Below are 27,344 nucleotides of genomic sequence, written 5' to 3'. Positions count from 1 at the left end.
TTACTCATCTATGTGTTGATGGTTGTTTGGGGTTGGTTCTACATTTTGCCTTTTAATAATGCTTTTATCACCATCTGTGTACAAGTTTTTATGTGCCCATGTTTTCATTTCTCTTCAGTACATATCTAGGAGTGGAACTACTGGATCAATCATATGGTGACTGTGTTTAACATTTTGAGGAACTGCCAAATCTTTTTCCAAAGAGCCTGCTACATCCTAACTGTTCCACCAGCACTGTATGAGGGCTCTAGATTTCTTCACATCCTCACTGACTCTCATTTTCTTCTTCTTCCTTCTTCCTTCCTCCTCCTCCTCCTCCTCCTCCACCTCCTCCTCCTCCTTCTTCTTCTTCTTCTTCTTCTTTTTTTAAGATTTTACTTATTTATTCATGAGAGACACACAGAGAGAGGCTGAGACACAGGCCAAGGGAGAAGCAGGCCCCATGTAGGACCCGGGAATCACGCCCTGAGCTGAATGTGGATGTTCAACCGTTGAGCCACCCAGGCGTCCCCTCACCAACTCTCATTGTTTTTTTTTTTTTTTTTTTTTTTTTTTAATAGCCATCCTACTGGATGTGAAGTGGCATCTCATTTTGGTTTTGATTTATATTTTCCTTTTTTTTTCTTTATTTATTTATGATAGTCACACAGAGAGAGAGAGAGGCAGAGACACAGGCAGAGGGAGAAGCAGGCTCCATGCAGGGAGCCCAACGTGGGACTTGATCCCGGGTCTCCAGGATTGCGCCCTGGGCCAAAGGCAGGCGCCAAACCGCTGCGCCACCCAGGGATCCCTTGATTTATATTTTCCTAATGGCTGATGATGTTGAACATCTTTTCAAATGCTTATTAACCATTTCTGTATCTTCTCTGGAGACTGTTCAGATCCTTTGTCCATTTCTTAGATTTTATTTATTTGAGAGAGAGAGCAAGAGCAAGCTTAAACGAGCAGGGGGAAGGGCAGAGGGAGAGGGGGAGAGAGGGGAGAGAGGGAGAGAATCTTAAGCAGACTCCCCTCTAAGTGCAGAGCACAACGCAGGACTCTTATCTCATGACCCTGAGACCTGAGCCCAAATCAAGAGTCAGTGCTTAACCAGCTGTGCCATCCAGGTGCCCCTATTACTGCATTTCATATATTCTGGATATTACCTCCTTATAAGATAGGTGATTTGCAGATATTTTCTCTTATTCTGTGAGTTATCTTTTCACTTTCTTGATGGTATCATTTGAAACATAAAAGCTTTTAATCTTGATGTAGTTCACTTGATTTTTTCTTTTGTTGGCTTGTGCTTTTGGTTTTGTAGTTAAGAAATTTTTGCCTAATCCAAGATGATGAAGATTTAGTGCTATGTTTTCTTCTAACAGTTTCATAGTTTTTGCTTATACATTTAGCTCTTTGATCCATTTTGAGTTAATTTTTGTGTATGGCATAAAAAAGGGGTCCAACTTCATTCTTTTGCATTTGGATATCCAGTTCCAACACCATTTTTTGAAAATACCGTTCTTTCTCCATTGAATTATCTTGGCCCACTTGTCAAAAATTAATTGGACCATAAATACTAGGGTGTATTTCTGGGCTCTTGTTCTTAATTTCTAAAAATTGACTGTGTATTGGTTGAATTATTCATTAGAGATATAGATACAATGGGACAGACATTCAGTGAGCTGGAAATTGCAGCTTGATGACTGGTCACTAGTCATTCTTAGGTGGTTGACACATCTCTGTGTGATCATGAGATTAAATATTACAGTGGTTTAATTATAAGTAGCCCAGGGCTGTGGTAGATGTTAGAGGCATGAGAAATGATTTTGTTTGTACGGATCACAAAATATAAATGCTGTAGCAGTGGGAAGTGGAGCCATCCATATATCAGAGTTAAACTGCTCCTTGGTAGTGGAATTGTCAGGACTAATGTGCACTTACTTGCCATATGGAGTAGTAGCCAGTTCTTTATTTAATATTTTCATTTATCAGGTAATAAGGTAATTGGAAAACGAATTTTGATTCAGTTTTCCAAAGTTATTTTTTTAAATGCTATTTCCTTTTTCCTTTTCATCTTTATTTATTTATTTATTTTTTAAGTAATCTCTACACCCAATGTGAGATTCAAAGTCATGACTCAGATCAAGAATTGCAGGCTCCACTGACTGAGCCAGCCAGGCATCCCCCCTTCTCCGCCCCCCCCCCCTTTTAAATCTTTTCTGTATTGGCTTGGTGGGGTGGTTAATAGGGCTGACTTTTTTTTTAGTTGAAGAATGCTGCCTTTGAAGTCACACCTGGGTTTGGCTCTTATCCTTGCCCCTGATGAGTTGTGACCTTGGGTGACTTATTTTCTTGAGCCCAAGTGTATCATTGCTACTGTGGAGAGAATAATAAAAGTAACTGCCTCATGGGTTGGCAGAAATTGCCCATATGTACTGGAGTCCATCATGGCGCTTGCAGGTAGTGCTGCACAAATGGTTTTGGTTGCCTTTGTTGTTGTACTTTTTTTTTTTTTTTTTTTTAAGATTTACGTATTTGTAGAGAAAGCAAGAGGGACCAAGGGGGAGGGGCAGGAGGAGAGGAGACAATCCCAAGCAGATTTCCCTGCTGATCACGGAGCATCACGCAGGGCTCGATCCCATGACCCTGAGATCATGACCTAAGCTGAAACCAAGAATTGGATACTTAACCAGCTGTGCCATCCAGGCGCCCCTGTTGTTATAATTTTTTGGATAGTTATAACCCACCACTGGGTTATATATATGTAACTGGGTTAGGTATGTATATACCCCCCCCCCCAACCTCCCCCTCCCTACCCCCACTCCCACCTCCACCTCCAAGCCCTCTTTGGGAAAATTTGGCAAACAGAAATACAAAGGGGAATAGCTTTTTGGTCAGATGTGAGGTTCAAGTGATGGGACTAAGGGGGTATAAGCTGCAAGTTCCTGGAGCTGATTAAGCTGCCAGGAGGAAGGAAGCCCTTCGGAGTTTCCTTGAGTTTTCCCCCAATGGAAGCAAGCTGGCAACCAGATGAAGTCTCCCAGGCATCACCTTTTAGGTGGAGTTTGAGGAAATGAAGTGATAGCTGCTTTGGAGTAACTAGGTTCACATCGTGGTCCCTGTGAGTCTTCAAGCTTCTTCCCTTTTTTTTTTTTTTTTAAAGATTTTATTTACTCATGAGAGACACAGAGAGAGAGAGAGAGGCAGAGACACAGGCAGAGGGAGAAGCAGGCTCCATGCAAGGAGCCTGATGTGGGACTTGATCCCGGGTCCCCAGGATCACACCCTGGGCCGAAGGTGGCACTAAACCGCTGCGCCACTGGGACTGCCCCAAGCTTCCTCCTTTTGAGGGCACTAAGAATAGTACTGGTCACTAATGCTGTAAGTGCTTTCAGTACCTTTTCCATCCTGATAATCCCATGATGTGGGAACTACTAATATTTTTATCTCATAAATGAGCAACCAAGGCACAGAGTAGGAAGTAACCTCGTATTGAATAGAATGGGCATTTAACACAAGCTACTGTAGGACACTGATTTCTATGCCAGGCCCGTGCTAATAAACCAGCACTGTACATGGTTGATCTCCTGTAATCCTTACAGATGTTCATCATCATGACTTTGATAGGGGAACTGTGTTGCTTCCCTGGCTGCGATCCCTATTTACATTAAGGAGCAAGTTTCTGTTACTTGTTTGCTTTCACTCTTTTATAGTGTTGACCTAAATTATGCATGTTTAATGTAGGGGAGTTCAAATTCTTGTTCCTCTTAATAATTTTCAATTATTTGATAGCTTCGAAATTGGTCACTAAACTATTTTCTTATATACAGCCTGGAAAGGGATGATTCTAAGATGTTATATAGCAAAAATTTGCTTATATGTATGTAAAGTATTCAGGTGGCAAACATCTATATATGTATGGGATCTATGATCTTGGAAGATGGTATTTTAAGGGATAGAGAATTTTGTGAAGAACTTACCACTAAATGTGCTGTATAATTTTTGTTTTCTGTCTTTTGCTTTTGTATCTTCTTGTAATAATAGTTAACTTTGAAGAATTTGGAATGATTTTTTAATGTATCTTAGAAAGCGTGGGAGGAATTCTAATATTAGTAGTGGGAAAAATGAACCAAGGGACATTTTGGAAATGGATATTTTGTGCAGAATCATAATGAATGAAAATGAACAACTTTAAAATTTTTTTACTTAATATAATGGTAGACAGAAGGTAGCTAATGGTACAAGGAGATTTGGGATATGGGTAGGATTTTAGATTTGCTACAGGAACCAAACTTTATTTTATGCTTGGTGTCTACATTAACTGGAGCCCCAAATAATTGCTAAAAACTTCTAAACATTCTCTCTCTCTCTCTCTCTCTGTAGACAGTAATATTATCATGTGTGTATATTACTAGCTCTTGACACTTGCCCCATTTTAGAGATGTTACTGTAGAAGTCTGGGTCAGTTTTAGGCTCAAGCTGACTGAGTTCACATCTCAGGACCCCAGGAAAGTTACTTCCCTTTTATCCACCTCATCTTTCTCATGTGTGAAAAAAATGGAAGTGATCTCCTTTTTCTCTATGTCTTGTGTTAAATAATGAAAATTCAACCAAGTAAGTTTTGGAGATTTGGCTTTATTCGATTCATGAATCTGGCAGCGTCACGCACATCGAGCAAGTGGAGGGCAGCTCCCTAGGGCTATAGAAAAGGAAAGGTTTTTATTTATTTATTTATTTTTATTTTTTTATTTTTTAGTTGCATATCCATCTTCATTTATTTTATTTTTATTTATTTATGATAGTCACACACTCAGAGAGAGAGAGGCAGAGACACAGGCAGAGGGAGAAGCAGGCTCCATGCACCGGGAGCCCGACGTGGGACTCGATCCTAGGTCTCCAGGATCGCGCCCTGGGCCAAAGGCAGGCGCTAAACCTCTGCGCCACCTGGGGTTCCCAAGGAAAGGTTTTTAAAGGTGGGCAGGGGAGCAGGAAATTACTAGCAGAGAATCCATTGTTTTAGGCAAGGTCACCCTCCTAAGGGGAGTGGAAGGGGCCTATCAGTAAGCTTCCTAGTGCTGATTAGGAAATTCCATGTTGACTGGTTAAAGGATACATTTTTGGGGAGTTGACACAGTAGTTAGTTTAGGTATTAAGTCTTGGTTTACTGACTTGGGCTGTTAACCTAAGTGACGCCATTTTGGGCCTGTGATTTTCTTTTTAACACTTATTATTTTGTCTTTCCAGCACTTTTTCAGAGTCAGTATAGCTTATGCAATTTTTTTCTGATTATAAAAGTAGTACATTTTCATACCAAAAAAATTCAATAACACTTTCTCATTTGTGAAAGAATGGCAAAAATACCAATGAAAAAATGGTATAATGAGTATTTACCTCGCAGAGTTGTGAGAAGGCAATGACTCTATGCCAAGAATTTAGGACCCTGCCTGGCACCTAGAAAATACACAATGTAGTTTTTTGTTACTCAAAAAGTTAAGTGTTCCTACCACTGCCAGAACTTAATAGAATGAACAATGCCCTTCAGAAAGACTCTGGGCTGCCCAAGACTGTAGCTGTGTTCTCCCAGCAAGCCTTTGGAATGGTGCTGTCAGTGGGAGCGGGGTGAGGCAGTCGCAGGACCAGTGGCTCCTCGGACTGCCTCGAGCTGGGCCTGTACCTGCTTTACAGGGTCTTGATTTTATGTATCTCTGGGGGAGCAGGTGGAGGAAGCTTCAAAACTGTGTTATCAAAAACAGTTTTGGGAATCCTGATGGTCTTTGCAATCAGAAGGTCAGGTTTCCTCATATGTAAAATGGGGATTGCATTACTTATATCGCATGGCTCTTTTGAAGATGAAATGAAAAGAATGTCACAGATACAGAGGAAGTTAAGAAATGGTAGGTGACTATTATTTATAATGAGTACTGGGTAGAAGGATCCTCCTGGTTGCCTAAGACACTCTCATCTTTAATTATCAGTGTTTTGATAGCAGCACAGCATATAATTCTCTGCCTTCTTAAATTGTGCTTCTTAAACTTGCTGCAAAGTTTGGCACTTGGAAGTAGTGCTGGGGTGCTGGGGCTTTGTCCTTCTCGGATTCACACACACACACGTGCATGAGCACGCTGGTACATGCGATGGCATGGTACGCCTGCCCATAGAATAACCCTGCACTCTCAAGGCAGGATTGAAATATCAAGGTTACCTCAACTGTCTTTTCTAGTGTGAGCAGTCTCCACTCTCTACCCTTATCCGTGCACAGTGCCATGTTAGAAAGATCAAGAATGAGTCTGAAAGTAATGTAACTTATCCAGGCTTTACATTTAATTCCATAATGGGAATAATGCTGTTCTTGCTGTCCATCAGGAGTGGTTGCCAGGATAGAATAGGAAGTTGGTGAAGGCACAATCCAAGTGTTACTGATGGAAATGTGAGAATAGAAGAGTGTGGCCTCATGGGGGGATTACAAGCCTCAGCAAAGGGTTCAGCCCTTGTGAGTGAATGAAGTTAGGGTACAGGCCCCTGGAAGATAGGACTCACACAGTTCTGATCCATGATGGCCCTGCCATTATAATCTTTACAATGGAAAGACCAGCCAGCAGCTGGCTGGCTCAGCTGGTGGAGCACGTGACTTTGATCTCAAGGTTGTGAGTGCATGCCCCACGTCGGGCACAGAGCTTACTTTAAAAAATAAGTAAAAACAAAAACAAAAAACGACCAAATAAATAGTAAATAAAATGGAAAGATAAAAATTTAAGAAGAAAGTGCCGCCTTTTAGATGGTTTCTCTATTTTAGATGGAAATAGTTTTACATTTGACTTTGGTCCATGCCAGATATTTGGCGCTGATAAAAAATAAACAGGCAAAATGAAGCACAGCCTCTCCTGTGAGTGCCCCTGGATGACCTCAGCTAGAAGTGACATCTCCCTCTTGGGGGTGGCACCGTTTCTTTTAGCTCTCTGCCTGCCAGTTGGGTAAGAGTGCTGTATCTCCTTGTAGATAGTGAACTTCCAAAATATTCAACAGATATTTATGGAGCACTTGCTTTGTTGCAGGCACCAGGCTAGGCACTGGAGAGGTAGCTTAGAACAAGATGGGGAGTCTTTGCTTTAATGGAATACAGACGCTAGTGCAAGGGACAGATTTTCAATATATCATTCCCGAGAGACCTAATTCCAGTGAGATGAGTTTTATGAGGTTAAGACAGTTATAAAAGCAACTTAATCCAGGCAGTAGTATTAAGCAGGTCAGGAAGCAGTTTGGGGGAAACAGCAGTGGGGCTGCCATATAAGGTTGCACAGTTTGTGTACTGCACAAAGGTAACCAACTGAGAGTGAAGGTGAGAGCTGGGATGCTGTCCCTGCTGGCTTGCTCATGCTGTGCCTTTTTCTAATTTGCAGAAAGGCATTGTGTAGACTACCAAGGAACAGTGTTTAGTTCCTTATACCCCTCTCCCCCGCCCCAAAGTATTACACTGATAATTAAACATTATAAAATGGTGGAAAGAAACGGACTTAGAAGGCATCCACCTGAGACAGAAATCCTAGTTCTTTCATTTACTAGGTGTGTCTTCATTTGATCAACTTTCTCACCTGTAATAGAGATGGAGAACAACATAGGGTCATGATGAACATTAAATTCTGTAATGTATGTAAAGAATCGAGTAACGTATATGATGCGCATAGTAGTTACTCAATAAATTATGTTTGTACAAACTTGTCAGTTCTGTTATTTCTACTGCCTATTTTGGCCTGTTTTATCTATATTTTCCCAATTTCTTCCTTGTCTTCTTTGGGAAGACTGTATATTGCCTAGAATATCTGTGCACCAAGTCGTCGTCGTCGTCTTCCTTTTTTTGCACCAAGCTTTCTTACTTTCTGGTTGGTGAATGGGAAGTTATATCATCAAAAGTTAAGTCTTCAGGTTTCCATTTATGCCTGACAACTACTTTTTGTTTTGTTTTTCTTGCTTTGAAATGCTTTATTTCAAGACATTTTTGGATGCTTAAAGGTAACCAGGAAAATTTAGTCTGTCAAATGATTTTTATTTATTTATTCATGAAAGACACAGAGAGAGACAGAGACATAGGCAGGACGAAGCAGGCTCCTCACAGGGAGTACAATGCGGGACTTGATCCTGGACTAGGGATCACGACCTGAACTGAAGGCAGACGCTCCACTGCTGGGCCACCTAGGCATCCCAATGTCAAATGAGTTTTAATTCAATTAGAACATTGACTCTCAAACTTGTTTTTGGAGTGGGATATCCTTTGTAAAACATGGTGTTCCTTACTGAGTACCATGAGAAAGTTAGCGATATGACCTAGATAAGTTTTGACAGCAGAATGTGATTATTATATATGTCTTATAAAATTCCAATGTGTTGGTTCATGAAAAAGCAAATATCACCTTTTGATTCCTGGTTTTCCATTAATATTTGTGATGTCTTCTCTCTGTCTGCCACCTGCTTACATAAGTGGGGGTAGGTGATGTTTCCCTAGGGCTTCCCTTCTCACTGTCACCAACAAGTCCGAGTCCAGAAAGATTTCTCGGCTGCTTGCTACCTCGTTGCCGTCTTCCCCACCCCAGCCTCCTCCATGCTGTCTGATTCTTCTGTCTTCACTGAGGGTGGGTGTGCCCACTTCAGAGGCACCATTCACCAGCCGTGCCCAACCCCAACCTGTCCTGCCTTGTGGGGCTCCCTGAACACCAGGGCCTTGGATTGCCCTGGGGAAGGAAGGAGGGGTGAGACTGATCCAGAAATCTTCCAAAGAGCCCTCTCTTTGGTCCGTCATCCACTCTACCCAGCAGACTCGAGAAATTCTAGGTTTGATTGAATAAATAACAGTAATTAAGGTCCATTTCCTGAACTACCCATCCCTGGAGCCTGTTTACCTTGCAGCCCAATAACCGTTCATCTGATGTGTGTGTTAGCTTAGTCCATTTGTTTGATTTTGATGCTGGGATATGGTTCTTCATCATCTAGGACTGATAGAAGAGCTCTGTCTTTATAGTTTTAAAAAAGCCAGGGAGCACCACTCCCAAGATGAGTAACTTATTAAGAGAATGCCCCAGGGGAAACCTCTCTTTTAGACTCCTTTCTCCCCACCTCCCTCTTGCTCACAAAACCAGTGCCCTGATGAGTAGAAAATAAAGGTTGGGGTCCCCTATGTAAGAATGTTTGCATTTCTGTTGGTCTTTGATAGAAAAAATATGATTCATAGGTTCCTTCATTTGGCCCTGGTTCCTTCTGAAAATGTATTTTAAGAACATCAGGAGGAAGTTTCTCAAGTTGTTGGTTGGCTGCGGGTTGGGGAGGGAGGAGTTGCCTGCGATGACCGTTGCCTGCTAGTTGGTACCATCAAGGCAGCCGTACTTGAATAAGAGCATCCTCGTAAATGCTGTCCAGGCCTTGGTGCAGCTGGCTTTGTCATGAGGACCAGGTTCAGAGGAGCGTGGAGGGTGATGATGATGAGGTCCTCTGGGGGAAGCACACCTGTCCGTTCCTTCCTCTTGAAGCTGCAAGTGGGAGAAGGAGATAAATTTCGAAGAAGAAAGGAGAGCAGAGCTGATACGGCTTCCTAAAGTTTTAACGGCCCGACGGATGGAGAAATGAAGCGTGAGAAAGTTCTTTCAGCCTTGGATACTTGGATCTGAAGGAAAGAGTGCGGCTGTCCCTTCAGAAGAGCTGTTAAGCCAGGACCTCTCATGGGGCCACCAGGCTCTCCTCCTGAGGGTGGACTCAGCCAGCCACGCTGATCTGTGGGAGGGACGGGAGTTTTCCAGTGAGAAGTGAGGCGTCCAAGCCCATAGGGGCCTTTGCCCTGCTCCCCTTCCCGCTCGGGCCGAGGGCGACAGCCGTCCAGGTAGGCCCAAGTCTTCCAGACCCCAAGCCCCGCACCTCACGTTTCTCTCTCTGGTGTATGTGTTCCTGTATTTTGTGAAAAGAGGTTCAAGAAGTCACCCTGTATGGGGCTATTAGTGAATCCCAAAGAATAGGATCCAGCGAAATCCTGCCTGCTGGCAACCCCAAGGTAGGGGGTATGTGCAAGCTTTTCCTTGCCCAGTGCTGGTGGAGCAAGACTTAGCTGGACTGACCCTCGGGGGAGCATCTGGCCCTCGCAGATACCTGCGTCACCTGGGTGGTGGCTCCTCTGGGCGGCCTGCGGAGGGAGACTGGCCAGCACCTGGCCTGCACGCGGGTTGTGTGTGGGATTAGGGGTGCTGGGGAGGGCTTGCCTGCTCTGCTTCTCAGACCTGGGGCGGTCAGGGTAGGGAGGTACAGCGGGGGACTGCCTGCCGCTGTCCCACAGCATTAAGTTTTGTGACCATCGTGGGCCAGCCTCTCATTTTTTTAAAAAAATGAATATTTATTTATTTTTATTTTTAAAGATTTTATTTATTTATTCATGAGACACACACACACAGAGAGAGAGAGAGAGAGAGAGAGAGAGAGAGGCGCAGAGACACAGGCAGAAGGAGAAGCAGGCTCCATGGAGGGAGCCTGATGTGGGACTCGATCCCGGGTCTCCAGGCTCACACCCTGGGCTGAAGGCGGTGCTAAACCCTGCTGAGCCACCCAGGCTACCTCCAGCCTTTCATTTTAACGCTGTTGTGATGGAAACCTTTCAAAAATGTACAAGATGCTTAGAACACAGCCCGCTTACTGTGGGCAGTGGTGGCATTTAGATTTATTTATGGAGACTTCATTTAGCTGCTTTGAGTATCTGTTAGTCTTTGGGGCATCTGTTAGTTTTTTTTTTTTTTTTTTAGATTTTATTTATTCATGAGAGACACACAGAGAGAGGCAGAGACACAGGCAGAGGGAGAAGCAGGCTTCCTGTGGGGAGCCTGGTGTGGGACTCGATCCCGCGACCACGGGATCATGACCGGAGCCGAAGGCAGCTGCTCAACCACTGAGCCCCCCCCCACCCCCCCCCCCCCCCGGTGTCCCTGGGTATCTGTTAGTCTGTTACTATAGGTACAGAGGTGTGGAACCCAGAGGGTGACTTACCTAGCCTGTCCCTGCTCCAGATTTGCCTAGTTGTGTCACGCTGTGGGTCTTCCTGGTCCACTGATGCTTGTCACTGAAATTGTCCATGAGCCATATCATCTAACATTTTTTAAAAAGATTTTATTTATTCGAGAGAGAGAGAGAGAGAGAGAGGCAGAGACATGGGCAGAGGGAGAAGCAGGCTCCATTCAGGGAGCCCGACATGGGACTCGATCTCGGGTCCCCAGGATCACAGCCTGGGCCGAAGGCGGCACTAAACCACTGAGCCACCTGGGCTGCCCCTCACCTAACGTTTCTGGGCCACAGATTTCATGGCAGGAGCATGAGAGGACTGGCCTCTCCAGGGGCTTCCCAGCTCAGCACAGGTTGGACTTTCGGGGATGCTGAGTTCGACGTGAGCCCCTGGAGTGCAGGCTCCAGGGGAGCAGCAGCTCCTCGCTCAGCTCAGGTCGCCAGCAGGCATTTGGTTAGTTTGTTGTGTGAACCTGGAAGCACTTTGGTCGTATTACGGTGCGTCCGTGTGTCTTCTACGTTGGGGTTGCCCGTAGGCTTTGTCCGACAGGGAGAGAAGCGTGCTGGCCGCCCCCCACCCCAGGGCCGGTGGGCCCACCCGAGCTCTGAGGTGGTCGCCGCTACAGCGAGCTCTCTCTGTCCTCTGTCCTGGAGCTGGCCTGCTCCGCTTGGCTCTGCGGCCTCCTGCCAGCCCGGGAAGCTCTCCGCCGCTTGGCGAGGTTTGGGGACCTGCCTGGCAGAGAGCACTCCTTGCAGGGGCTTTGGCAGGCTTTTCTATGGCAGCGTGACGTCCGTGAGACAATTGGGCAAATTCTGGGCTTTTAGGTTCCATGAACTGCTTGTTGATAAGTAGAACATGCATTCCCTGTTATTTTGATGAGAAGGTTTAAAACTTCTAAAAATGAGCACTTTTCTTCCCACCCTACGCCTTTCCATTTCAAACTTCAAGATTTCATTTTCCTCCACCCTGCCCCCCCAACTCTTCTCTCTTAGCCGGGTTTGCCTGTGCACGTCCTGGAGGCCAGTGCACGTCCTGGAGGCCTGTGCAGGTCCTGGAGGCCAGTGCACGTCCTGGTGGCTTCTGCCTCCTTGTGTGTTCCTTAATGGAAACAAAGTACAAAGATAGCCTTTGGCAGGTAGAAAGTGCTTGTGCATACAGGGAGGAGCTTTTTCCCCAGGTTCCCAGAATGCTCTCCTGGGTTCAGATCTCAGGAGTTTTATTTCTAAAAACATTTTCCGTCAACAGATGGATTTATCAGCCATGTTAAAGTAGGAAATGAAAACATTGCTATGAATGAGGTTTTAAACATTTTGTCCCATTGCCTCCCATCCTTACCTCTTTCCATATGACCTGAAGGACCAAGGACAGTGGGCATCTAGGGAGGCCGGAGAGGACTGGTGATGTGTTCTTTTCTTTCTTTTCTTTTTCTTTTTTCCCTTTCTTTCTTCCCTTTCTTTCTCCTTTCCTTTCCTTTCCTTTCCTTTCCTTTCCTTTCCTTTCCTTTCCTTTCCTTTCCTTTCCTTTCCTTTCCTTTCCTTTCCTTTCCTTTCCTTTCCTTTCCTTTCCTTTCCTTTCCTTTCCTTTCCTTTCCTTTCCTTTCCTTTCCTTTCCTTTCCTTTCCTTTCCTTTCCTTTCCTTTCCTTTCCTTTCCTTTCCTTTCCTTTCCTTTCCTTTCCTTTCCTTAGCACCCTGTGCCAGCTTCCATGTGAAGAACTTTATCTGAATTGTTTCATTTAATCCTCATAAGGACCCTGTGAAGTAGATGTTTTTTATTCCTATTTTAAGAATGAGGACATTAATACCTAAAGAGGTAAAGAATTGGTCCAAGTCCACATCCAGGCAGTGTTCAAGCTTGGGTGTGAGCCCAAGTGGCCTGACCCCCTTGCTCTCTCTCTCTTACCCCCTCACATAGGCAACAGAAGCGGGGAGGGACAGGAAGGGTGCTCCTGACATCTAGAGGGTAGAGGCCCAGGATGCTGCTAACCATCCTCCAGTGCACAGGTCAGCACCCCTCCCAGCAGAGACTTTCACACTGAAGGTTCTAGTGCTGAGTTTGACAAACTGCTCTAGGCTACCTACCTCCTGGGAATGTTTGTTTCCTGTTGAACGGCCACAAAGTTAACCTTCTTTTTTTTTTTTTTTTAATTTTTATTTATTTATGATAGGCACACAGTGAGAGAGAGAGAGAGGCAGAAACACAGGCAGAGGGAGAAGCAGGCTCCATGCCCGACATGGGATTCGATCCCGGGTCTACAGGATCGCGCCCTGGGCCAAAGGCAGGCGCCAAACCGCTGCGCCACCCAGGGATCCCCAAAGTTAACCTTCTAATCTTAAACCCAATAGACTCTCTCCACCGACCTACTAAAATATATCAGGTGGTATTTTTTAGTTTTACTTAAAAAAATTTTTTAAAGATTTTAATTTGAGTTAGAGATAGAGAGAGAGAGAGAACAAGAACGCAAGCTGGGAGGGGGGGCACAGGGAGAGGGAGAAGCAGGCTGTCCATGAGCAGGGAGCCCAATGCAGGGCTTGATCCCAGGACCCCAGGATCATGACCTGGGTTGAAGGCAAATGCTTAACCAGCTGAGCCACCCAGGCACCCTGATGAGGCCAAGATTGACACTTGCATCTGCCTCTCCATGTGGGTGTACATATTATGCACATCTTATAGGACTGCAGGAGTACTGAGGAGGGCCCCACTGCTTGCGAGCTGCAGCAGGCCTTGCCCGCGAGTGTGGTATTTTTTAAAAGAGACAAGTGGAGGTGCTCGGGTCGTGATCCCTGGGTCCTGGAATGGAGCCCTGCATTGACTGGGCTTCCTGCCCCGCGGGGAGCCTGCTTTTTCCTCTCCCTGTGCCAGCTGCTTCTCCTGCTTGTGCTCTTTCTCTCTGTCAAACAAATAAATAAAATCTTAAAACAAAAAATCTAGAAGTGGAGGCTGGTGTGATGGAAATGAGTCAAAGACTCCAACTGCTAAGGATAGAGAACTCAATTGACTTTTTTGTGGGGGGGAGGGGTATTGCTGAAAGCAACCCTAACCTGGTAAGAAAGAGTCTGAGCAAGGAGAAGAGTTTGGGCCGGGCCCGTGGTAACCCAGCAGCTGGCACTGGCTGCCTGTGTGTGTCACAGCCCGCCTGTTTCACATTTGGTCCCGAAAAGTCCCTGGGTGCCCAGGGCCACTTACGGAAGCACAGTGACCCCTGACAGTGCTTGGAAGCACCGTTGAGGGCGGAAGCCAGCATATTCTAGCGTGTTGAAACCTGCGTGAGAAACTACCTGTCAGAAACGCCTTCCTGGCAAATGCCCAGAATCTGGTTGCCACGGTTGTGGGAAGGGTTGTGAGAACCTTGGAGCTCTAAGGGAGTCTCTGAACTCGAAAGGAAACCTTAAGAATTTTAGATGAAGGAAATACAAGAGCTCATTTCTGGGTTAGGCAAATGCATAGCTTCTTGTTCAGCACCTTGAACCTTTAGGTAGCTCTTTAATTTTTCCTCATTTTTTCTTTTTCTTTTTCTCTTTCTTTTTCTCTTTCTTTTTCTCTTTCTCTTTCTCTCTCTCTCTCTCTCTCTCTCTCTCTCTCTTTTCTTTCCTTTCCTTTCCTTTCCTTTCCTTTCCTTTCCTTTTCTTTTCTTTTTTTTTCTTTCCTCTTTTGCTTCAAATTCTACCAAGTAGAGGTTTGTTTATACCCCTTGAACGCTAAAAAATATTACAAGGGTTAAGGAATATTCTTTCTCGCTCTTTTTTTTTTTTTACTGTGGTTAAAAAAAATAAAAATTTACCATCTTAACCAATTTTAAAGATGCAGTCCTATGGGAATTTCCTGTGTTTTTTGTTTTTGTTTTTTAAGATTTTATTTATTCATGAGAGAGACAGAGAGAGAGAGGCAGAGACATAGGCAGAGGGAGAAGCAGGCTCCTGGGAGCCCCGATGTGGGACTCGATCCTGGGTCTCCAGGATCACGTGCTGGGCTGAAGGCAGATGCTCGCCTGCTGAGCCACCCATGCATCCCGAATTTTCTGTTTTTATTCCTCCGTTTCAGAGATAGTTCACTCTGGCTGTTTTCTCCCAGTCACATCACTAGAGTAGGTTTCTTTTTTTTTTTTAATTTTTTTTATTTATGATAGTCACAGAGAGAGAGAGAGAGAGAGGCAGAGACATAGGCAGAGGGAGAAGCAGGCTCCATGCACCGGGAGCCCGACGTGGGATTCGATCCTGGGTCTCCAGGATCGTGCCCTGGGCCAAAGGCAGGCGCTAAACCGCTGCGCCACCCAGGGATCCCCAGATTTCATTTTTTTAAAAAAGATTTTATTTATTTATTCATGATAGACATAGAGAGAGAGGCAGAGACACAGGCAGAGGGAGAAGCAGGCTCCATGCAGGGAACCCAATGTTGGACTGGACCCCGGGTCTCTAGGATCACACCCCCGGCCAAAGGGAGGTGCTAAACCGCTGAACCACCCAGGGATCCCACTAGAGTAGATTTCATTTACTCACTGGTTGATTCAATTAAATATTTGAATGCTTACCACCTTTGAGATAAAACAGAAATATTGTTTTGTTTTCTTTCAAAATGGAAAGTTGCTGTCATGTTTTTCTAATTAGAAGCTATGTGCTTATTGCCAAGAGTTTAGAAAATATAAAAGCATAGTTCTTCCTAACCCTGCAAGTTTATTAATTACCGTTGTCAAGTTGCTGTATCCTTCAGATTGTTTTTTATTATTGTTATTGCTGTTCTATGTCTTATTTCATTGTTGTTACCTCAAATGCTGTCCTCCTCTGTACTGTTCTGTTAACTATTTTCAGCAGTAAAGTTTTCTGTATCATCTGTATAATCAATGGGGGGGTGCATTGTATTCAATGATGTGAGCGTACCATAATTTTCAGTGGTTAGTACTCTTTCATTGATTATCCAGGTTTCCTTTCTCCTAAACAGCATGTGGATGGTCATTCTTTTTTTTTTTTTTTTTTTTTTTAATTTACGATAGTCAGAGAGAGAGAGAGAGAGGCAGAGACACAGGCAGAGGGAGAAGCAGGCTCCATGTACCGGGAGCCCGATGTGGGATTCGATCCCGGGTCTCCAGGATCGTGCCCTGGGCCAAAGGCAGGCGCCAAACCGCTGCGCCACCCAGGGATCCCTGGATGGTCATTCTTGTGCATATCTTTGTATTCTTGCTTAGGTAGAAAAAGATGTCTTGTTTTTATTGCTACATTATTAGGAATTAACACCGTGCATAGTAGGTTTGTAGTATAATAAATACTAGTTGAATGAATGAATGGCCTGGTAATTTCCATAGGACTAGGAACAGGGCTGTTAATGCGGAATAGGACTTGGTGGTGATGTAGGGTCTTGGCGATTGGGGTGGTTGGGCTGCTTGGGACAGGGCTGTGTTTAGAAGAGGTCATCGAGATCGCTGAGGCCAGGCACTGGCTGGGAGAGAGAAAAGGGCGTGGAGAAGGAGATGCCTCCTTCAGATACTTGTTGAGTGCTTACTGTACACCCAAGGTCAGGCAGGAAAATGTGCTTCCTCTCTTGCTGTCTCCTTCGCACGCAGCCCATTTCCCTTTTGCAGGCAACCAAGGTTTTAGGCCGGTGTTGTCTGTCTTGCTCACCCCCTCTAGGCCAGCAGTAAGCAGGGCAGAAGGGCCAAGAGCCAACCAGATTGAAATTCTGGCTCTACCACTCATCAGGCTTCTGACCCTTAAGTTCCCGAATGTCTCTGAGCCTCTGTCTCAGCTCTGTTAACTTTGGGGTGATAAAGTAGCTAATCCTAATAGTTGTGCCTTGCAGAGACTGAGAGATTAATAAGTGGTAGCTATTGTTAGCTAGTATTGTGGATTAAATAGGCTTTAATAAGTTGCCCTTTATTCTTTTGCATGAGAGAAATCCACCATATGCCCCAATCAGTTTACTAACACGTGTGTAAGTATGTGTTGAGTTTCCCACCACACGATCATTTTGTGCGTTAGGGACTACCTGCCACCTGTATGTGTTGTTTGTGAAATAGGCCTTTATTGAGCAGAGGGAGTTGTGTTCTTGTCCTCCTTGCTTTCAGGTCTCCTCGTCCTCTTGCACAGCTCCCAGTCAAGGACAGCATGAGGCACTGTGATGGCGAGGGTCGCTATTTACCCTCACCTCTGCCTCCTGGTAGTAAAAAAAGGTCTGTACAAACTTGATGGGAGGCCATTTATGAGCTTGGAGCCAGAATGAGCTGCAAAATGTAGGTTGTGAGCTTTAGAGTTTAAATAAATACTGCTTGTCAAAGTAGAATCCATTGTTCATTACCTCTCTGCTGACCCCCAGTAATTCATAAGTAATCCTAAAACCTCAAAGGAGGGGGAAACAAAGTGGGCTGTGACATTCATGCGTAGTATTGTATGTCACTGAAAGATGTGGAAGTCTAAATATAGTTAAAGGTTAGAGAACTATTTACTTGGATAAAAAAATTTTGAACCCAGTTTTATGCTTTAACGTTTTGCTTCTATTTCTTTGATAATAGAAACCCTGCAGCATGCCCAGGAACCTGGGTTCTGCTTTTAACAGCTTCAAGAACTTCAGTATTTGAGGAGCTTCCCTATTGCTGTCCCTTCTCCCCTCCCTTTATTAAAATAGGGACAATATTGGGACGCCTGGGTGGCTCAGTGGTTGAGCATCTGCCTTTGGCTCAGGTTGTGATCCTGGGGTCCTGGGATCGAGTCCCACATCGGGCTCCCCGCATGGAGCCTGCTTCTCCCTCTGCCTATGTCTCTGTGTCTCTCATGAATAAATAAATAAATAAAATCTTAAAAATAGGGACAATATTATAACTTTTGTAGTTAAAAGAAGTCTGTTATGTCTTCCCTCAGTTCTGCTAGGGCTCCTCTGTTTCCAAGTTGGGAAAAACAACTGAATGAAGGATGGTGTCAGATTTGATAATTTCCTTCCTTCTGCAATTTGGACTTAACTTATACACATTAAAGCCAACTTGGCTATCCAGAACTCTTAAGGAATAAATCTTTTTGAATGAATGTTTTCTGCATTGCTGAGGGATTTACATGCCCCCAAACTAAAGCGCTGAAAGTAAAAATAGTGGCTGTCTTTGGGATGGTTCTTGTGGCAGAAGTGTCCTTCTTGTTTGCCTTCCTAAGTGGAACGAAGGGATGTGATGGATAAGTTATCACCATGCCGCGTGTGAGCTGGACCACGAGAGCAGAGGCCAGAAGCAAGTGATGCTCACCTTACTTGTGGAGTGCTTGAACAGGGCTTTGAGTTGCTCCACTTTTTAGTTCTTGCTTCTCTTTATGACTGGTTTTTCTCTTTCTTTGAGGTTAACTCCGTGTGCTTGCCTCTTGCGGTTCATTTTTCAACATCCAAGTATTTATGGATGGTTGGGGACAACCTCTCGTAGGGATGACAAGAATGTAGCACGAGTGGCACTGTGCCTTTGGCAGGTGGTACTCATTTTTTCTGAGGAGACATTCAGTCTTAGGATGCACCTCATATAGCATTCCAGGCCAACACTGCTGATGGATTGTGTGGTGTGAGATGAAACCTATTTCCTGTTGTCTGTTGTCTCCAAGTCTCCTTCGATTTTCAAGTGAGGAAAACCAAGACCCAGAGAGGAAAAATGACTTAGGCAAAGTCACACAGAGTTAGATCCCAGGTCTTCTGGTTCTTGGGCCAGAGAACTTTCAGCAGTTTTTCCCTCCTAGCAGCTCTGGGCTTAAGCAAGCCCCTTGTAACTGTGATAATAAGACTTGAGGGAGGGAGGGGCAGCTGGGTGGCTCAGTGGTTGAGTGTCTGCCTTTGGCTCAGGTCGTGATCCCGGAATCCTGGAATCCTGGGATCGAGTCCCACATCAGGCTTCCCCACAGGGAGCCTGCTTCTCCGTCTGCCTGTGTCTCTGCCTCTCTCTGTGTCTCTCATGAATAAATAAAAATAAAATCTTAAAAAAAAAAAAAGACTTGAGGAGGGAGAGAGGGACTGTCATAAGCAAGATACATGTTATTCTATGTGTGTGTGCCAGTTCTATGACATCTATTTGGCTTTCTTCCTGATTCTTTGCTTTCTAATTGATGGTGTTGCCAGCTGGGAATTCCAAGTAATAAAGGAACTGTGCTTTTTAATTTGACAGACGGAAGTTAAAACCAGCCCTAGCTCATGTCCTCACATGCTTAAGGTCAGTCCTTGGAAGAACTATCAATGCCCAAAGCCAGGGTGGGGGAGGGGAGACAGATATTTGTTTATTTGTTGCTGTGTGTGTGTGTCCTTAGATAGAAGAAAAGCTGAGCAGGCTCAGCTCCCGGTAGCAGCAAGTAGCTGGCTTATCCTTCCATTTTGACTCTGCCTAGCAAGGACAAAGTCCCTTCTATTTTGAAAAGCCTTTGCTATTCATACTGTTCCCTTTTGCTTTTCTTTTCTTTTTTTTAAGATTTTATTTTTAAGCAATCTTTACACCCAACACGGGGCTCGAACTCACACCCCAAGATCTAGAGTCGCACTCTCCACCCACTGAATCTGCCACGTGTTCCCATACAATTGCTATTTGAATGAAGTTAGATAAAGGGTATAAAGGGCTCTTTGAAGACTTTTCTCTTTGGCTATGTTTGGGGGAGGAAAGGTTCTTCAGAAAGGAAAAAAAAATCACAGAATTCAATACCACATTTGCACGTGCTCCTGTATCAATATCTTCAAACTTAGTTTTCTTAAGCAATTTTCTTTTCTTTCTTTAATCGTGATAGTGATACGAGAATAGGATAAGAACCCAAGCAGCGGAGTGCAGTGAGAGCTCCACGTCATCTTGCCCTCCCATACCTAGACCCACTCTACAGATGGTGTCAGTGGTCACTTTGGGCATATGCACATTAGTGCCCTCACCCCCCATGGCCCGCCATGGCTATAAAATACCAGGGCATGCCAGCTGTGTTTGCTGGCACTGTCATAAAAAGGTACCACAGCCAGAGGGGCTTAAACAACAGAGATTTCAGTTCTCACAGTGCTGGAGTCTGGAATTCTGAGGTCAAGGAGTTGGCAGGTTGGTCTTTTTTGAGGCCTCTCTCTCTTTGGCTTCAGAATGGTGGTCTTCTCCACTATCTTCACACGGTCTTCTTTCTGTGCCTTTGTCCTGACCTCCTCTTCTTACAAGGACACTAGTCAAGTTGGATTAGTGCCCACTCCAATGACCTTATTTAACTTTAATTACCTCTTTAAGAACCCTATTTCCAATTACAGCCACATTCTGAGGTAGTGGGGTTAAAAAGTTGAACGTATGATTTTTGAGGCATAGGGAAGGGAGAAGAGAGCATAATTCAGTCTACAACACCGACTTACTCTTTTTAACTATACCGTTTTGTCTAGCTAGCCGGTTAGTCATTTTTCCAGTCCCCATGTAGCTGGAGAAAAAGACTGTTTTCATGCTTATAATGAACAACCTTAAACTAAATCTCTGTACCCTTTTGCAAGTATATTAGCAGAATGAATTTATAGAAGAATTGTTGGCATTATTCTCCAAAGAGATTTCTTGGGTCTCTCTTGAGTGTATAATCATCTCTTGTGGAAAAGGAGAGTATGCAGATTCTACAAATTAAAGCTCTTTAAAAAAAATTTTTTTTGTTTATTTATTTGAGAGAAAGAGATAGAGCATGAGCGAGGGGCAGGGAAAGGGAGCCAGGAGGCTCTCCACTGAGCAGCGAGCCTGGCACAGGGCTCCATCCCAGGACCATGGCATCAGGACTTGAGCCAAAGGCAGATGCCGAACCGACTGAGCCACCCAGGTGCCCCCAAATTAAAGCTCCTAATGTTTTTCATAATGTAATGTTGATATGAGAGATTCAGAGTGTATCATATGAAAGAAAGGATCAGTATGAGTGACATGCTCAAATAAACCTGTAAGTGGCTGGGGCTGGGTATGGGTGCATTTTATTCCAAATTAAGCTCTTCCTGAAAGAAGTGGTAAGTCAGTAGGGCTATGAGATTTTCTAGATGATAGCATAACACTGCTTTTAAAAGTGCTATTTTGGGGCAGCCCGGGTGGCTCAGCGGTTTAGCACCACCTTCAGCCTAGGGTGCGATCCTGAAGACCCCGGATCGAGTCCCACGTCAGGCTCCCTGCATGGAGCCTGCTTCTCCCTCTGCCTGTGTCTCTGCCTCTCTGTGTCTGTCATGAATAAATAAATAAAATCTTTAAAAAAAAAAATAAAAGTGCTATTTTGAATATATACTTGGTATATATGTCAATGTCTAGGTTAAGACAGTGCACTTGTATTGTTGGTTATTGGCATAGTTTGAGTTGACAAGTAACTCTTTGGCTAGTAGAGAATGGCTGTTGGGTTCTAATATTAGGTGTGGATATATATGCACACACACCTGTATATATATACACACACAGATACACACACTTATACATGTGCATGTATATTTTTAAAATACCACAGTATGATAAAGGGTGAAAGTGAAAAGTAAGGAAAGGTTGAAAAGTTAAATCCATACAATGATACATGACTTTAACGATAAGCTTATTCTGAGAAGCCCTATGATTTTCTTCTCACATTTTCTGTAATCACACTCCTTCTGTTACTATTTGCCTTTAAATAATAACAAATAATAATAAATAACATAATTTATATAAATATATAATAAAAATAAAAAATATAAAATCTCTTTATTTTCCCCCTCTGTGCAGATAGTTTAAATGTTGATTGTGCTATGGGAACGTTCTATCATGGGAAACATTTACTGTTTAAAAATATTTCTTTTCCCAAATAGAATAAATCTTTTATTGGATTTGAGTTTGCAATACAGTAAGACTGGTTATTTAAAGCCATAGAACTAAAAAAATTAGCAGCCAGCAAAGGAGAACGTTGGGCAAGAATTTGGGAGGTGAGGAGGAGGAAGGCAAGGGTCCAGAGAAGAGATCGCTGTGTGAGTGGAAGGAGAGAGAGTGTGTGTGTGGGGGGATTTGGATCTATAGGTGGAAAGGGGTCAGTCAAGTTGGGGATTGAGATTGTGTGAGTGGGTTATAAAGGAAGGTGACCTCTCAGAGCCACACACACCAGTAGTGGTAGGTTCTCACTTGTGTCATCTGTTAGCCCAGCCCAAACAGACTGGCTTATCTTACAAAGAACCAGTCTAACCTTATGAGGCCAGAAGAGTCTTTTGAGGAAGATAGTTTGAAACCTGAACATAAGATGGAAAGAGTGCATTAGCAAACCTGTGAGGTGATGAAATAGTACACAAAGTGCTCAAACAATGGTGTTACGGGATACGGGACAGAGAACCTTTTTTTTTTTTTTTTTTTTACAGAGAACCAGTTCTGAACTCAAGCTCGGCTGCTTTATTTTTTTTTTAAATTTTTTTTTAAATTTTTATTTATTTATGATAGTCACATACAGGGAGAGAAAGGCAGAGACACAGGCAGAGGGAGAAGCAGGCTCCATGCACCAGGAGCCTGGTGTGGGATTCGATCCCGGGTCTCCAGGATCGGGCCCTGGGCCAAAGGCAGGCGCCAAACCGCTGCACCACCCAGGGATCCCCAAGCTCGGCTGCTTTAAAAATCAATACTTGGGAGACAAGTGATGGTCAGAAAGGAAAGGTTGCTTTATTCAGGAAGCTGGCAGCCTGGGACTATGGTGGACTAACGTCCCAAAGACCATCTTCCCTGTCCAGACAAAGCCAGAAGGTTTTATTTATTATTATTTTTTAAAGATTTTATTTATTTATTCATGAGAGACACACACAGAGAGAGGCAGAGACACAGGCAGAGGGAGAAGCAGGCTCCATGCAAGGAGCCCGATGTGGGACTCGATCCCGGGACTCCAGGACCACCCTGGGCCGAAGGCAGGCACTAAACCGCTGAGCCATCCAGGGATCCGCCGCCAAAAGGTTTTAAAGGGGAAGGTGTGGGACATTGGGGGTTGGAGGTGGGCTACCTGCAGGGGAAGGTGGTGCCCAGGTGGATAGTCATGGACATGACCTTGAACAAACTTGGTGGCATCAGCAGCAGCTGTGCTCCAGTGTGGGCAGGACTCCTCTCCTGGGGAAGTCTGGTCCTTCCCTCCTCAAGGCCTGTGGTCTGCAGATCTCAAGGATAGTAGGTTAGTTTATCTATAGGCCAAGGGACTTAGGTCAGCAAGCAAGGAGTGCATAAGCTTGAGACCTATTGGAGTGGTCTTACAATGAGTTTCCTGACGTAAATGAAGGAAGATGTGAAAATGTGGTTGTGATTATAGCCTGTTGTCTTATACCTATATACTTGTGATATAGATTTAGTTATTTGCAGGTTATGGTGATCTCTTTTGTAAGATTCCCGGTTTGCTTAAGAGAAATCCTTTCTTAACACCAAGTGTGTTAGATTAGGTCACCTATGAGACCACAGCACAGGCATAAATACTGTTACTACTCCAATTTTGTAAATAAGGAAACTGAGTCGTAAAAGGGTAGATAACTTGATCACGGTACACAGCTAGTAGGGGGCAGAGCCAGGCACCAAACCCAGGCAGGCTGACTTTGAGCCCAAACTTTGTTTGTTTGTTTACTTATTTATATGTTACCTTTTTTTTTAGATTTTATTTATTCATGACAGAGAGGCAGAGACACAGGCAGAGGGAGAAGCAGGCTCCATGCAGGGAGCCCGAGGTGGGACCCCAGGATCGTGCCCTGGGCTGAAGGTGGTGTTAAACCACTGCGCCACCCAGGCTGCCCAACTCTGTTCTTTTTAAAGATTGACTGACTGATTGATTGATTGATTTGAGACAGAGAGAGAGAGAGGGTAGAGAGGCAGGGGGAGAGAGAATCTCAAGTGGACACAGAACTAAGTGTGGAGCCTGATCCGGGGCTGGATCTCATGACTGGGAGACCATGACCTGAGTCAAAACCAAGAGGCTTAACCCATTGAGCCACCGAGGTGCCCCTTGAGCCTGAACTTTTAATAACACTGCCCCCATTGCCTTATGATTTCCTGAAGATTGAGTTTGTTTTTGGGGCAGTGAAAATACTCTGTACGATATTATGGTGATATATATCATATATATATTTGTTCAAACCCATTGAGTATACGACACCGAGAGCGAACCCTTAGGTAACCTGTAGACTTTGGGTGATGATGATGTGCCATCATCGCCCTTGGTAAAAAACGTACCATTTTTGTGAGTGGTATTGCTAATGGGGAGACTATGCATGTGTGGCAGTAGGGGTATATGGCAAATCTCTTTGTCTTCCTCTCAATTTTATTGTAAACCTAAGCATGGTCTAAAAAACATAGCCTTTACAAAGACAAAAAATTAGCAGAGTCTCACCCTTGAAAACTTAATCCCTATTTTATATAATATTCCCAAATTATGTCTAGTTGCATTGACCAGTGAATCTCAGTCAAAGATGGGGGGAAAAAGATCTCATTTCCCCAAAGGAAAGGTGTGTGTGTTGCTACTGGTACAGCAGCATCTCTCAGCTACTCGGTGCCCAGGCCTGCTCATGAGCCTAAAAGCTTACCCTTAGGGGCACGAAGCTCTGGTACACAATGCCTGGGTAAGAGGCACCTATTCCTTCGGAGCTTCACGTTACACACTAGCATTCCTGCCTGCAAAGGGAGAGGCATACCAGCACACCTCACCCTCCCCATCCAGCACGTCCCTAGGTGTTTATACAGTTCATTATCTGCCTCATGGATTTTTGGCAATGCCCTTTCTTGGGCCTAGCTTGTTTTCTCACATTCTTCCCACCTCACTTCATCCTTTTTCTGGTTCTTGGCTGCTTCTCCTACTCCCTAGCTGATCTCAGAAACCTTTGATCTCAGAGTAATGATTACAGTCCTGCGGGCGAGCCTTACACAGAAACGGTTGGGCATCTCCCCAGCCACATGCCTGCCTTTTACCGAAGACAATGTCAGAGCAATTCTGGTGAACACTCTGTGCACCCCCGCCACCGTTCCTGCACGTTCTGTGGGCAGGTGGCTCGGAAAACCACAGCCCAGAGCGGGGGGCGGGGGGGGGGGGCTGCAGAGGTCTGGCGTTCATGGGTCTGTAAACGAGGGGCTCTAACAGGATGTTTGTGCTCCTTCCCTAGCTGGCCTGCTGCTGTGGTTCCGCTGGCTGCTCCCTCTGCTGCGGCTGCTGCCCCAAGATCCGACAGTCCCGGAGCACCCGCTTCATGTACGCGCTCTACTTCATCCTCGTCGTTCTTATCTGCTGCGTCATGATGTCAAAGACCGTGGCTAATGAGATGAAAGAGCGTGTAAGTCTGCCTCTTTCCAGCTCTTCCCATTTCCCACGGTTGATGGGGAGGTGGTGTGGGAAACCTTCAGTTAAGGGGATGGAGCCCTGCTGCCCTGGTGTGGTTTGGGGTATCCTTGTTTTCTCTGAACCTTCCTGAAGCCTCCTTGGTGCTTTGCTGCCAAGCAGGGGAGCCATTTAAGGTCTGGAACTTTAGTACAGATACAGTCCAGTGCTTTTGGTGTACTGTGTGTTTTGTCATAGCCTTGTTTTTAGCTGTTCCTCCTTGGATGTACAGTCTTGCCTTGTAGACTTCTGGACTTCCCCCTGTTGTGGCTGCCATGGTCTCAAGTAGCAGTTGTTATAAACTCAGTTTGGTGATATGTCATTTGTAGGTTGGGTGTCTCCAAGGGTGAGAGATGGATTTCTAGCCACGTCTTAGGCAGCGCCTACAGAGATGGGCTTGGTTATGTGATGCTGATGAAGACACGTAGGACCTTATCCTGGACTCTCCCCATAGAAGGCCTTTTCGTCAGCCAGGTGATGGGGGACATTTGGGGTTTTTTGAGGGAGCCCCCCAAAAAACATTTCCCCTCCTAGGTTCTAAACAAATTGACAAAAAAGACTATGGAGTCAGCAGATAGATGCCAGACATCCTCTTTACGCTTCATAAAGCTGATGTGAGACAGTGTGGCTTGGATCTGCAGAGAAATGGGCTTCCCACTATCAGACCCCAAAACGAGTTAGACTTTTCCCCTGGGAGACCCCACTCAAGCACCAGTCTCACTGGGCTGGGCCAGACTTCCCCTACAGAGGTAGGCAGTTTACCAGGAAGAGCAGCAGGCATGTTACAGCTCTTGTCCAAGGAAAGAGGGACAGGAAAGGCTAGCTGTCCAAACCCAGTTTTCCTGGGGCCCAGCTAAATGAGGATGGGAAGGAGGCCAGGAGCAGAGCTCTAATGGAGCCCCTCCACAGTGCAGGTGGCATCAGTAGGAACAGTTTCCGAGCAAGTGTCTGTTCTTCCAACCTTACGCTGATTCTACAGACTCTCTTAAGTACTCTCAAGTGCTTCAAAACAACCAGTTCCTTAAAAGCACTTGATATATTCTTATCTGTTAGGCCCTTTGAAGTCTCCTGTTCGGTAATGCTTTTATAATTGTGGATGTATGGTCTGGAATATAGTGGGGCTACTGTCAAAGCTTTTAAAATTGTGATTCTTGGGCAGCGTGGGTGGCTGTGTGGTTTAACGCTGCCTTCAGCCCAGGGCGTAATCCTGGAGACCTGGGATCGAGTCCCACGTCAGGTTCCCTGCATGGAGCCTGCTTCTCCCTCTGCCTGTGTCTCTGCCTCTCTCTCTCTCTCTCTCTCTCTCTCTGTGTGTGTGTGTGTGTATCTCTCATGAATAAATTAATAAAATTTAAAATAAAATAAAATAAAATTGTGATTCTCCTCTGACTGCTTTAAACATTGGCTCTTTCCTCAGTAAGACACTGCTGTGGGAGCTCCGGGGCAATCAAACTTGTGAAAGATGGAGCTTACCATGCAGGAGACAGGGTGCAAAGTCTCCTGAGGTATAAAACAAGGTAGAAATTACTAAGTGCCAAATAAGCGGATGCATGAAGTGCTTTGGAAATTTGGAGGCAGGGAGAACCAGAGCTAAGGCTGCCACACCAGGCTTCACTCCATGGTGGTGGTAATTAGCACCAGTTCTCTTCATTATACCATGGTTTGATCTTGTATGTTTGTAGCAGAAAGTTTGAGAGGAGGAATACTGAGAGGGCATTTAATCTCCCTCTAGTATCTCCCTTTAGTATCTTTGTTTTTCAGGTAACCTCATGTTCTCTTTCTAAATGCAGCAAGCATTGGTTTGTATCCACCATGGTTGTGGCCAGAACTCTGAGCATGTATCAGATGTCTCTGGTGCAATTCCAGCCGGTAAGAGGTTTTCAGGGTAGGTAGAATTAAGCCTAGATCCAAGAGACAAAACCCAAGACTACAAATATGTAGTGGTGAACCCATCAGAAACATTGTTACTCAGGGGAGGGTTCATTTGGGAGCCCTAGGTAAACCTTTTAGGATATGACTTTAATAGTAGTAATTCCAACATTCAGTTGCCATCCAGATAACCTGCCCCTTGAAACAGTCCTTGACAAGTTCAGCC

At 44.8% G+C, this 27,344-nt stretch overlaps 1 protein-coding gene across 1 annotated transcript in view; it reads left to right on the top strand.

Moving 5' to 3' along the window:
- SERINC5 (serine incorporator 5) overlaps positions 1–27,344 on the top strand; it is a 107,844-nt gene that overhangs the window by 26,157 nt on the left and 54,343 nt on the right. The window contains exon 2 of the mRNA XM_055342236.1: positions 25,038–25,205. Within this exon, the coding sequence (XP_055198211.1) occupies positions 25,038–25,205 (168 nt within the window). The remainder of the gene's footprint in view (positions 1–25,037; positions 25,206–27,344) is intronic.

This window comes from Nyctereutes procyonoides, unplaced genomic scaffold, assembly GCF_905146905.1.
Source record: "Nyctereutes procyonoides isolate TBG_1078 unplaced genomic scaffold, NYPRO_anot_genome, whole genome shotgun sequence".
Classification (NCBI taxonomy): domain Eukaryota; kingdom Metazoa; phylum Chordata; class Mammalia; order Carnivora; family Canidae; genus Nyctereutes; species Nyctereutes procyonoides.
Note: the sequence above shows the minus strand (reverse complement) of the source record. Positions and strands in the feature narration are given on the sequence as shown.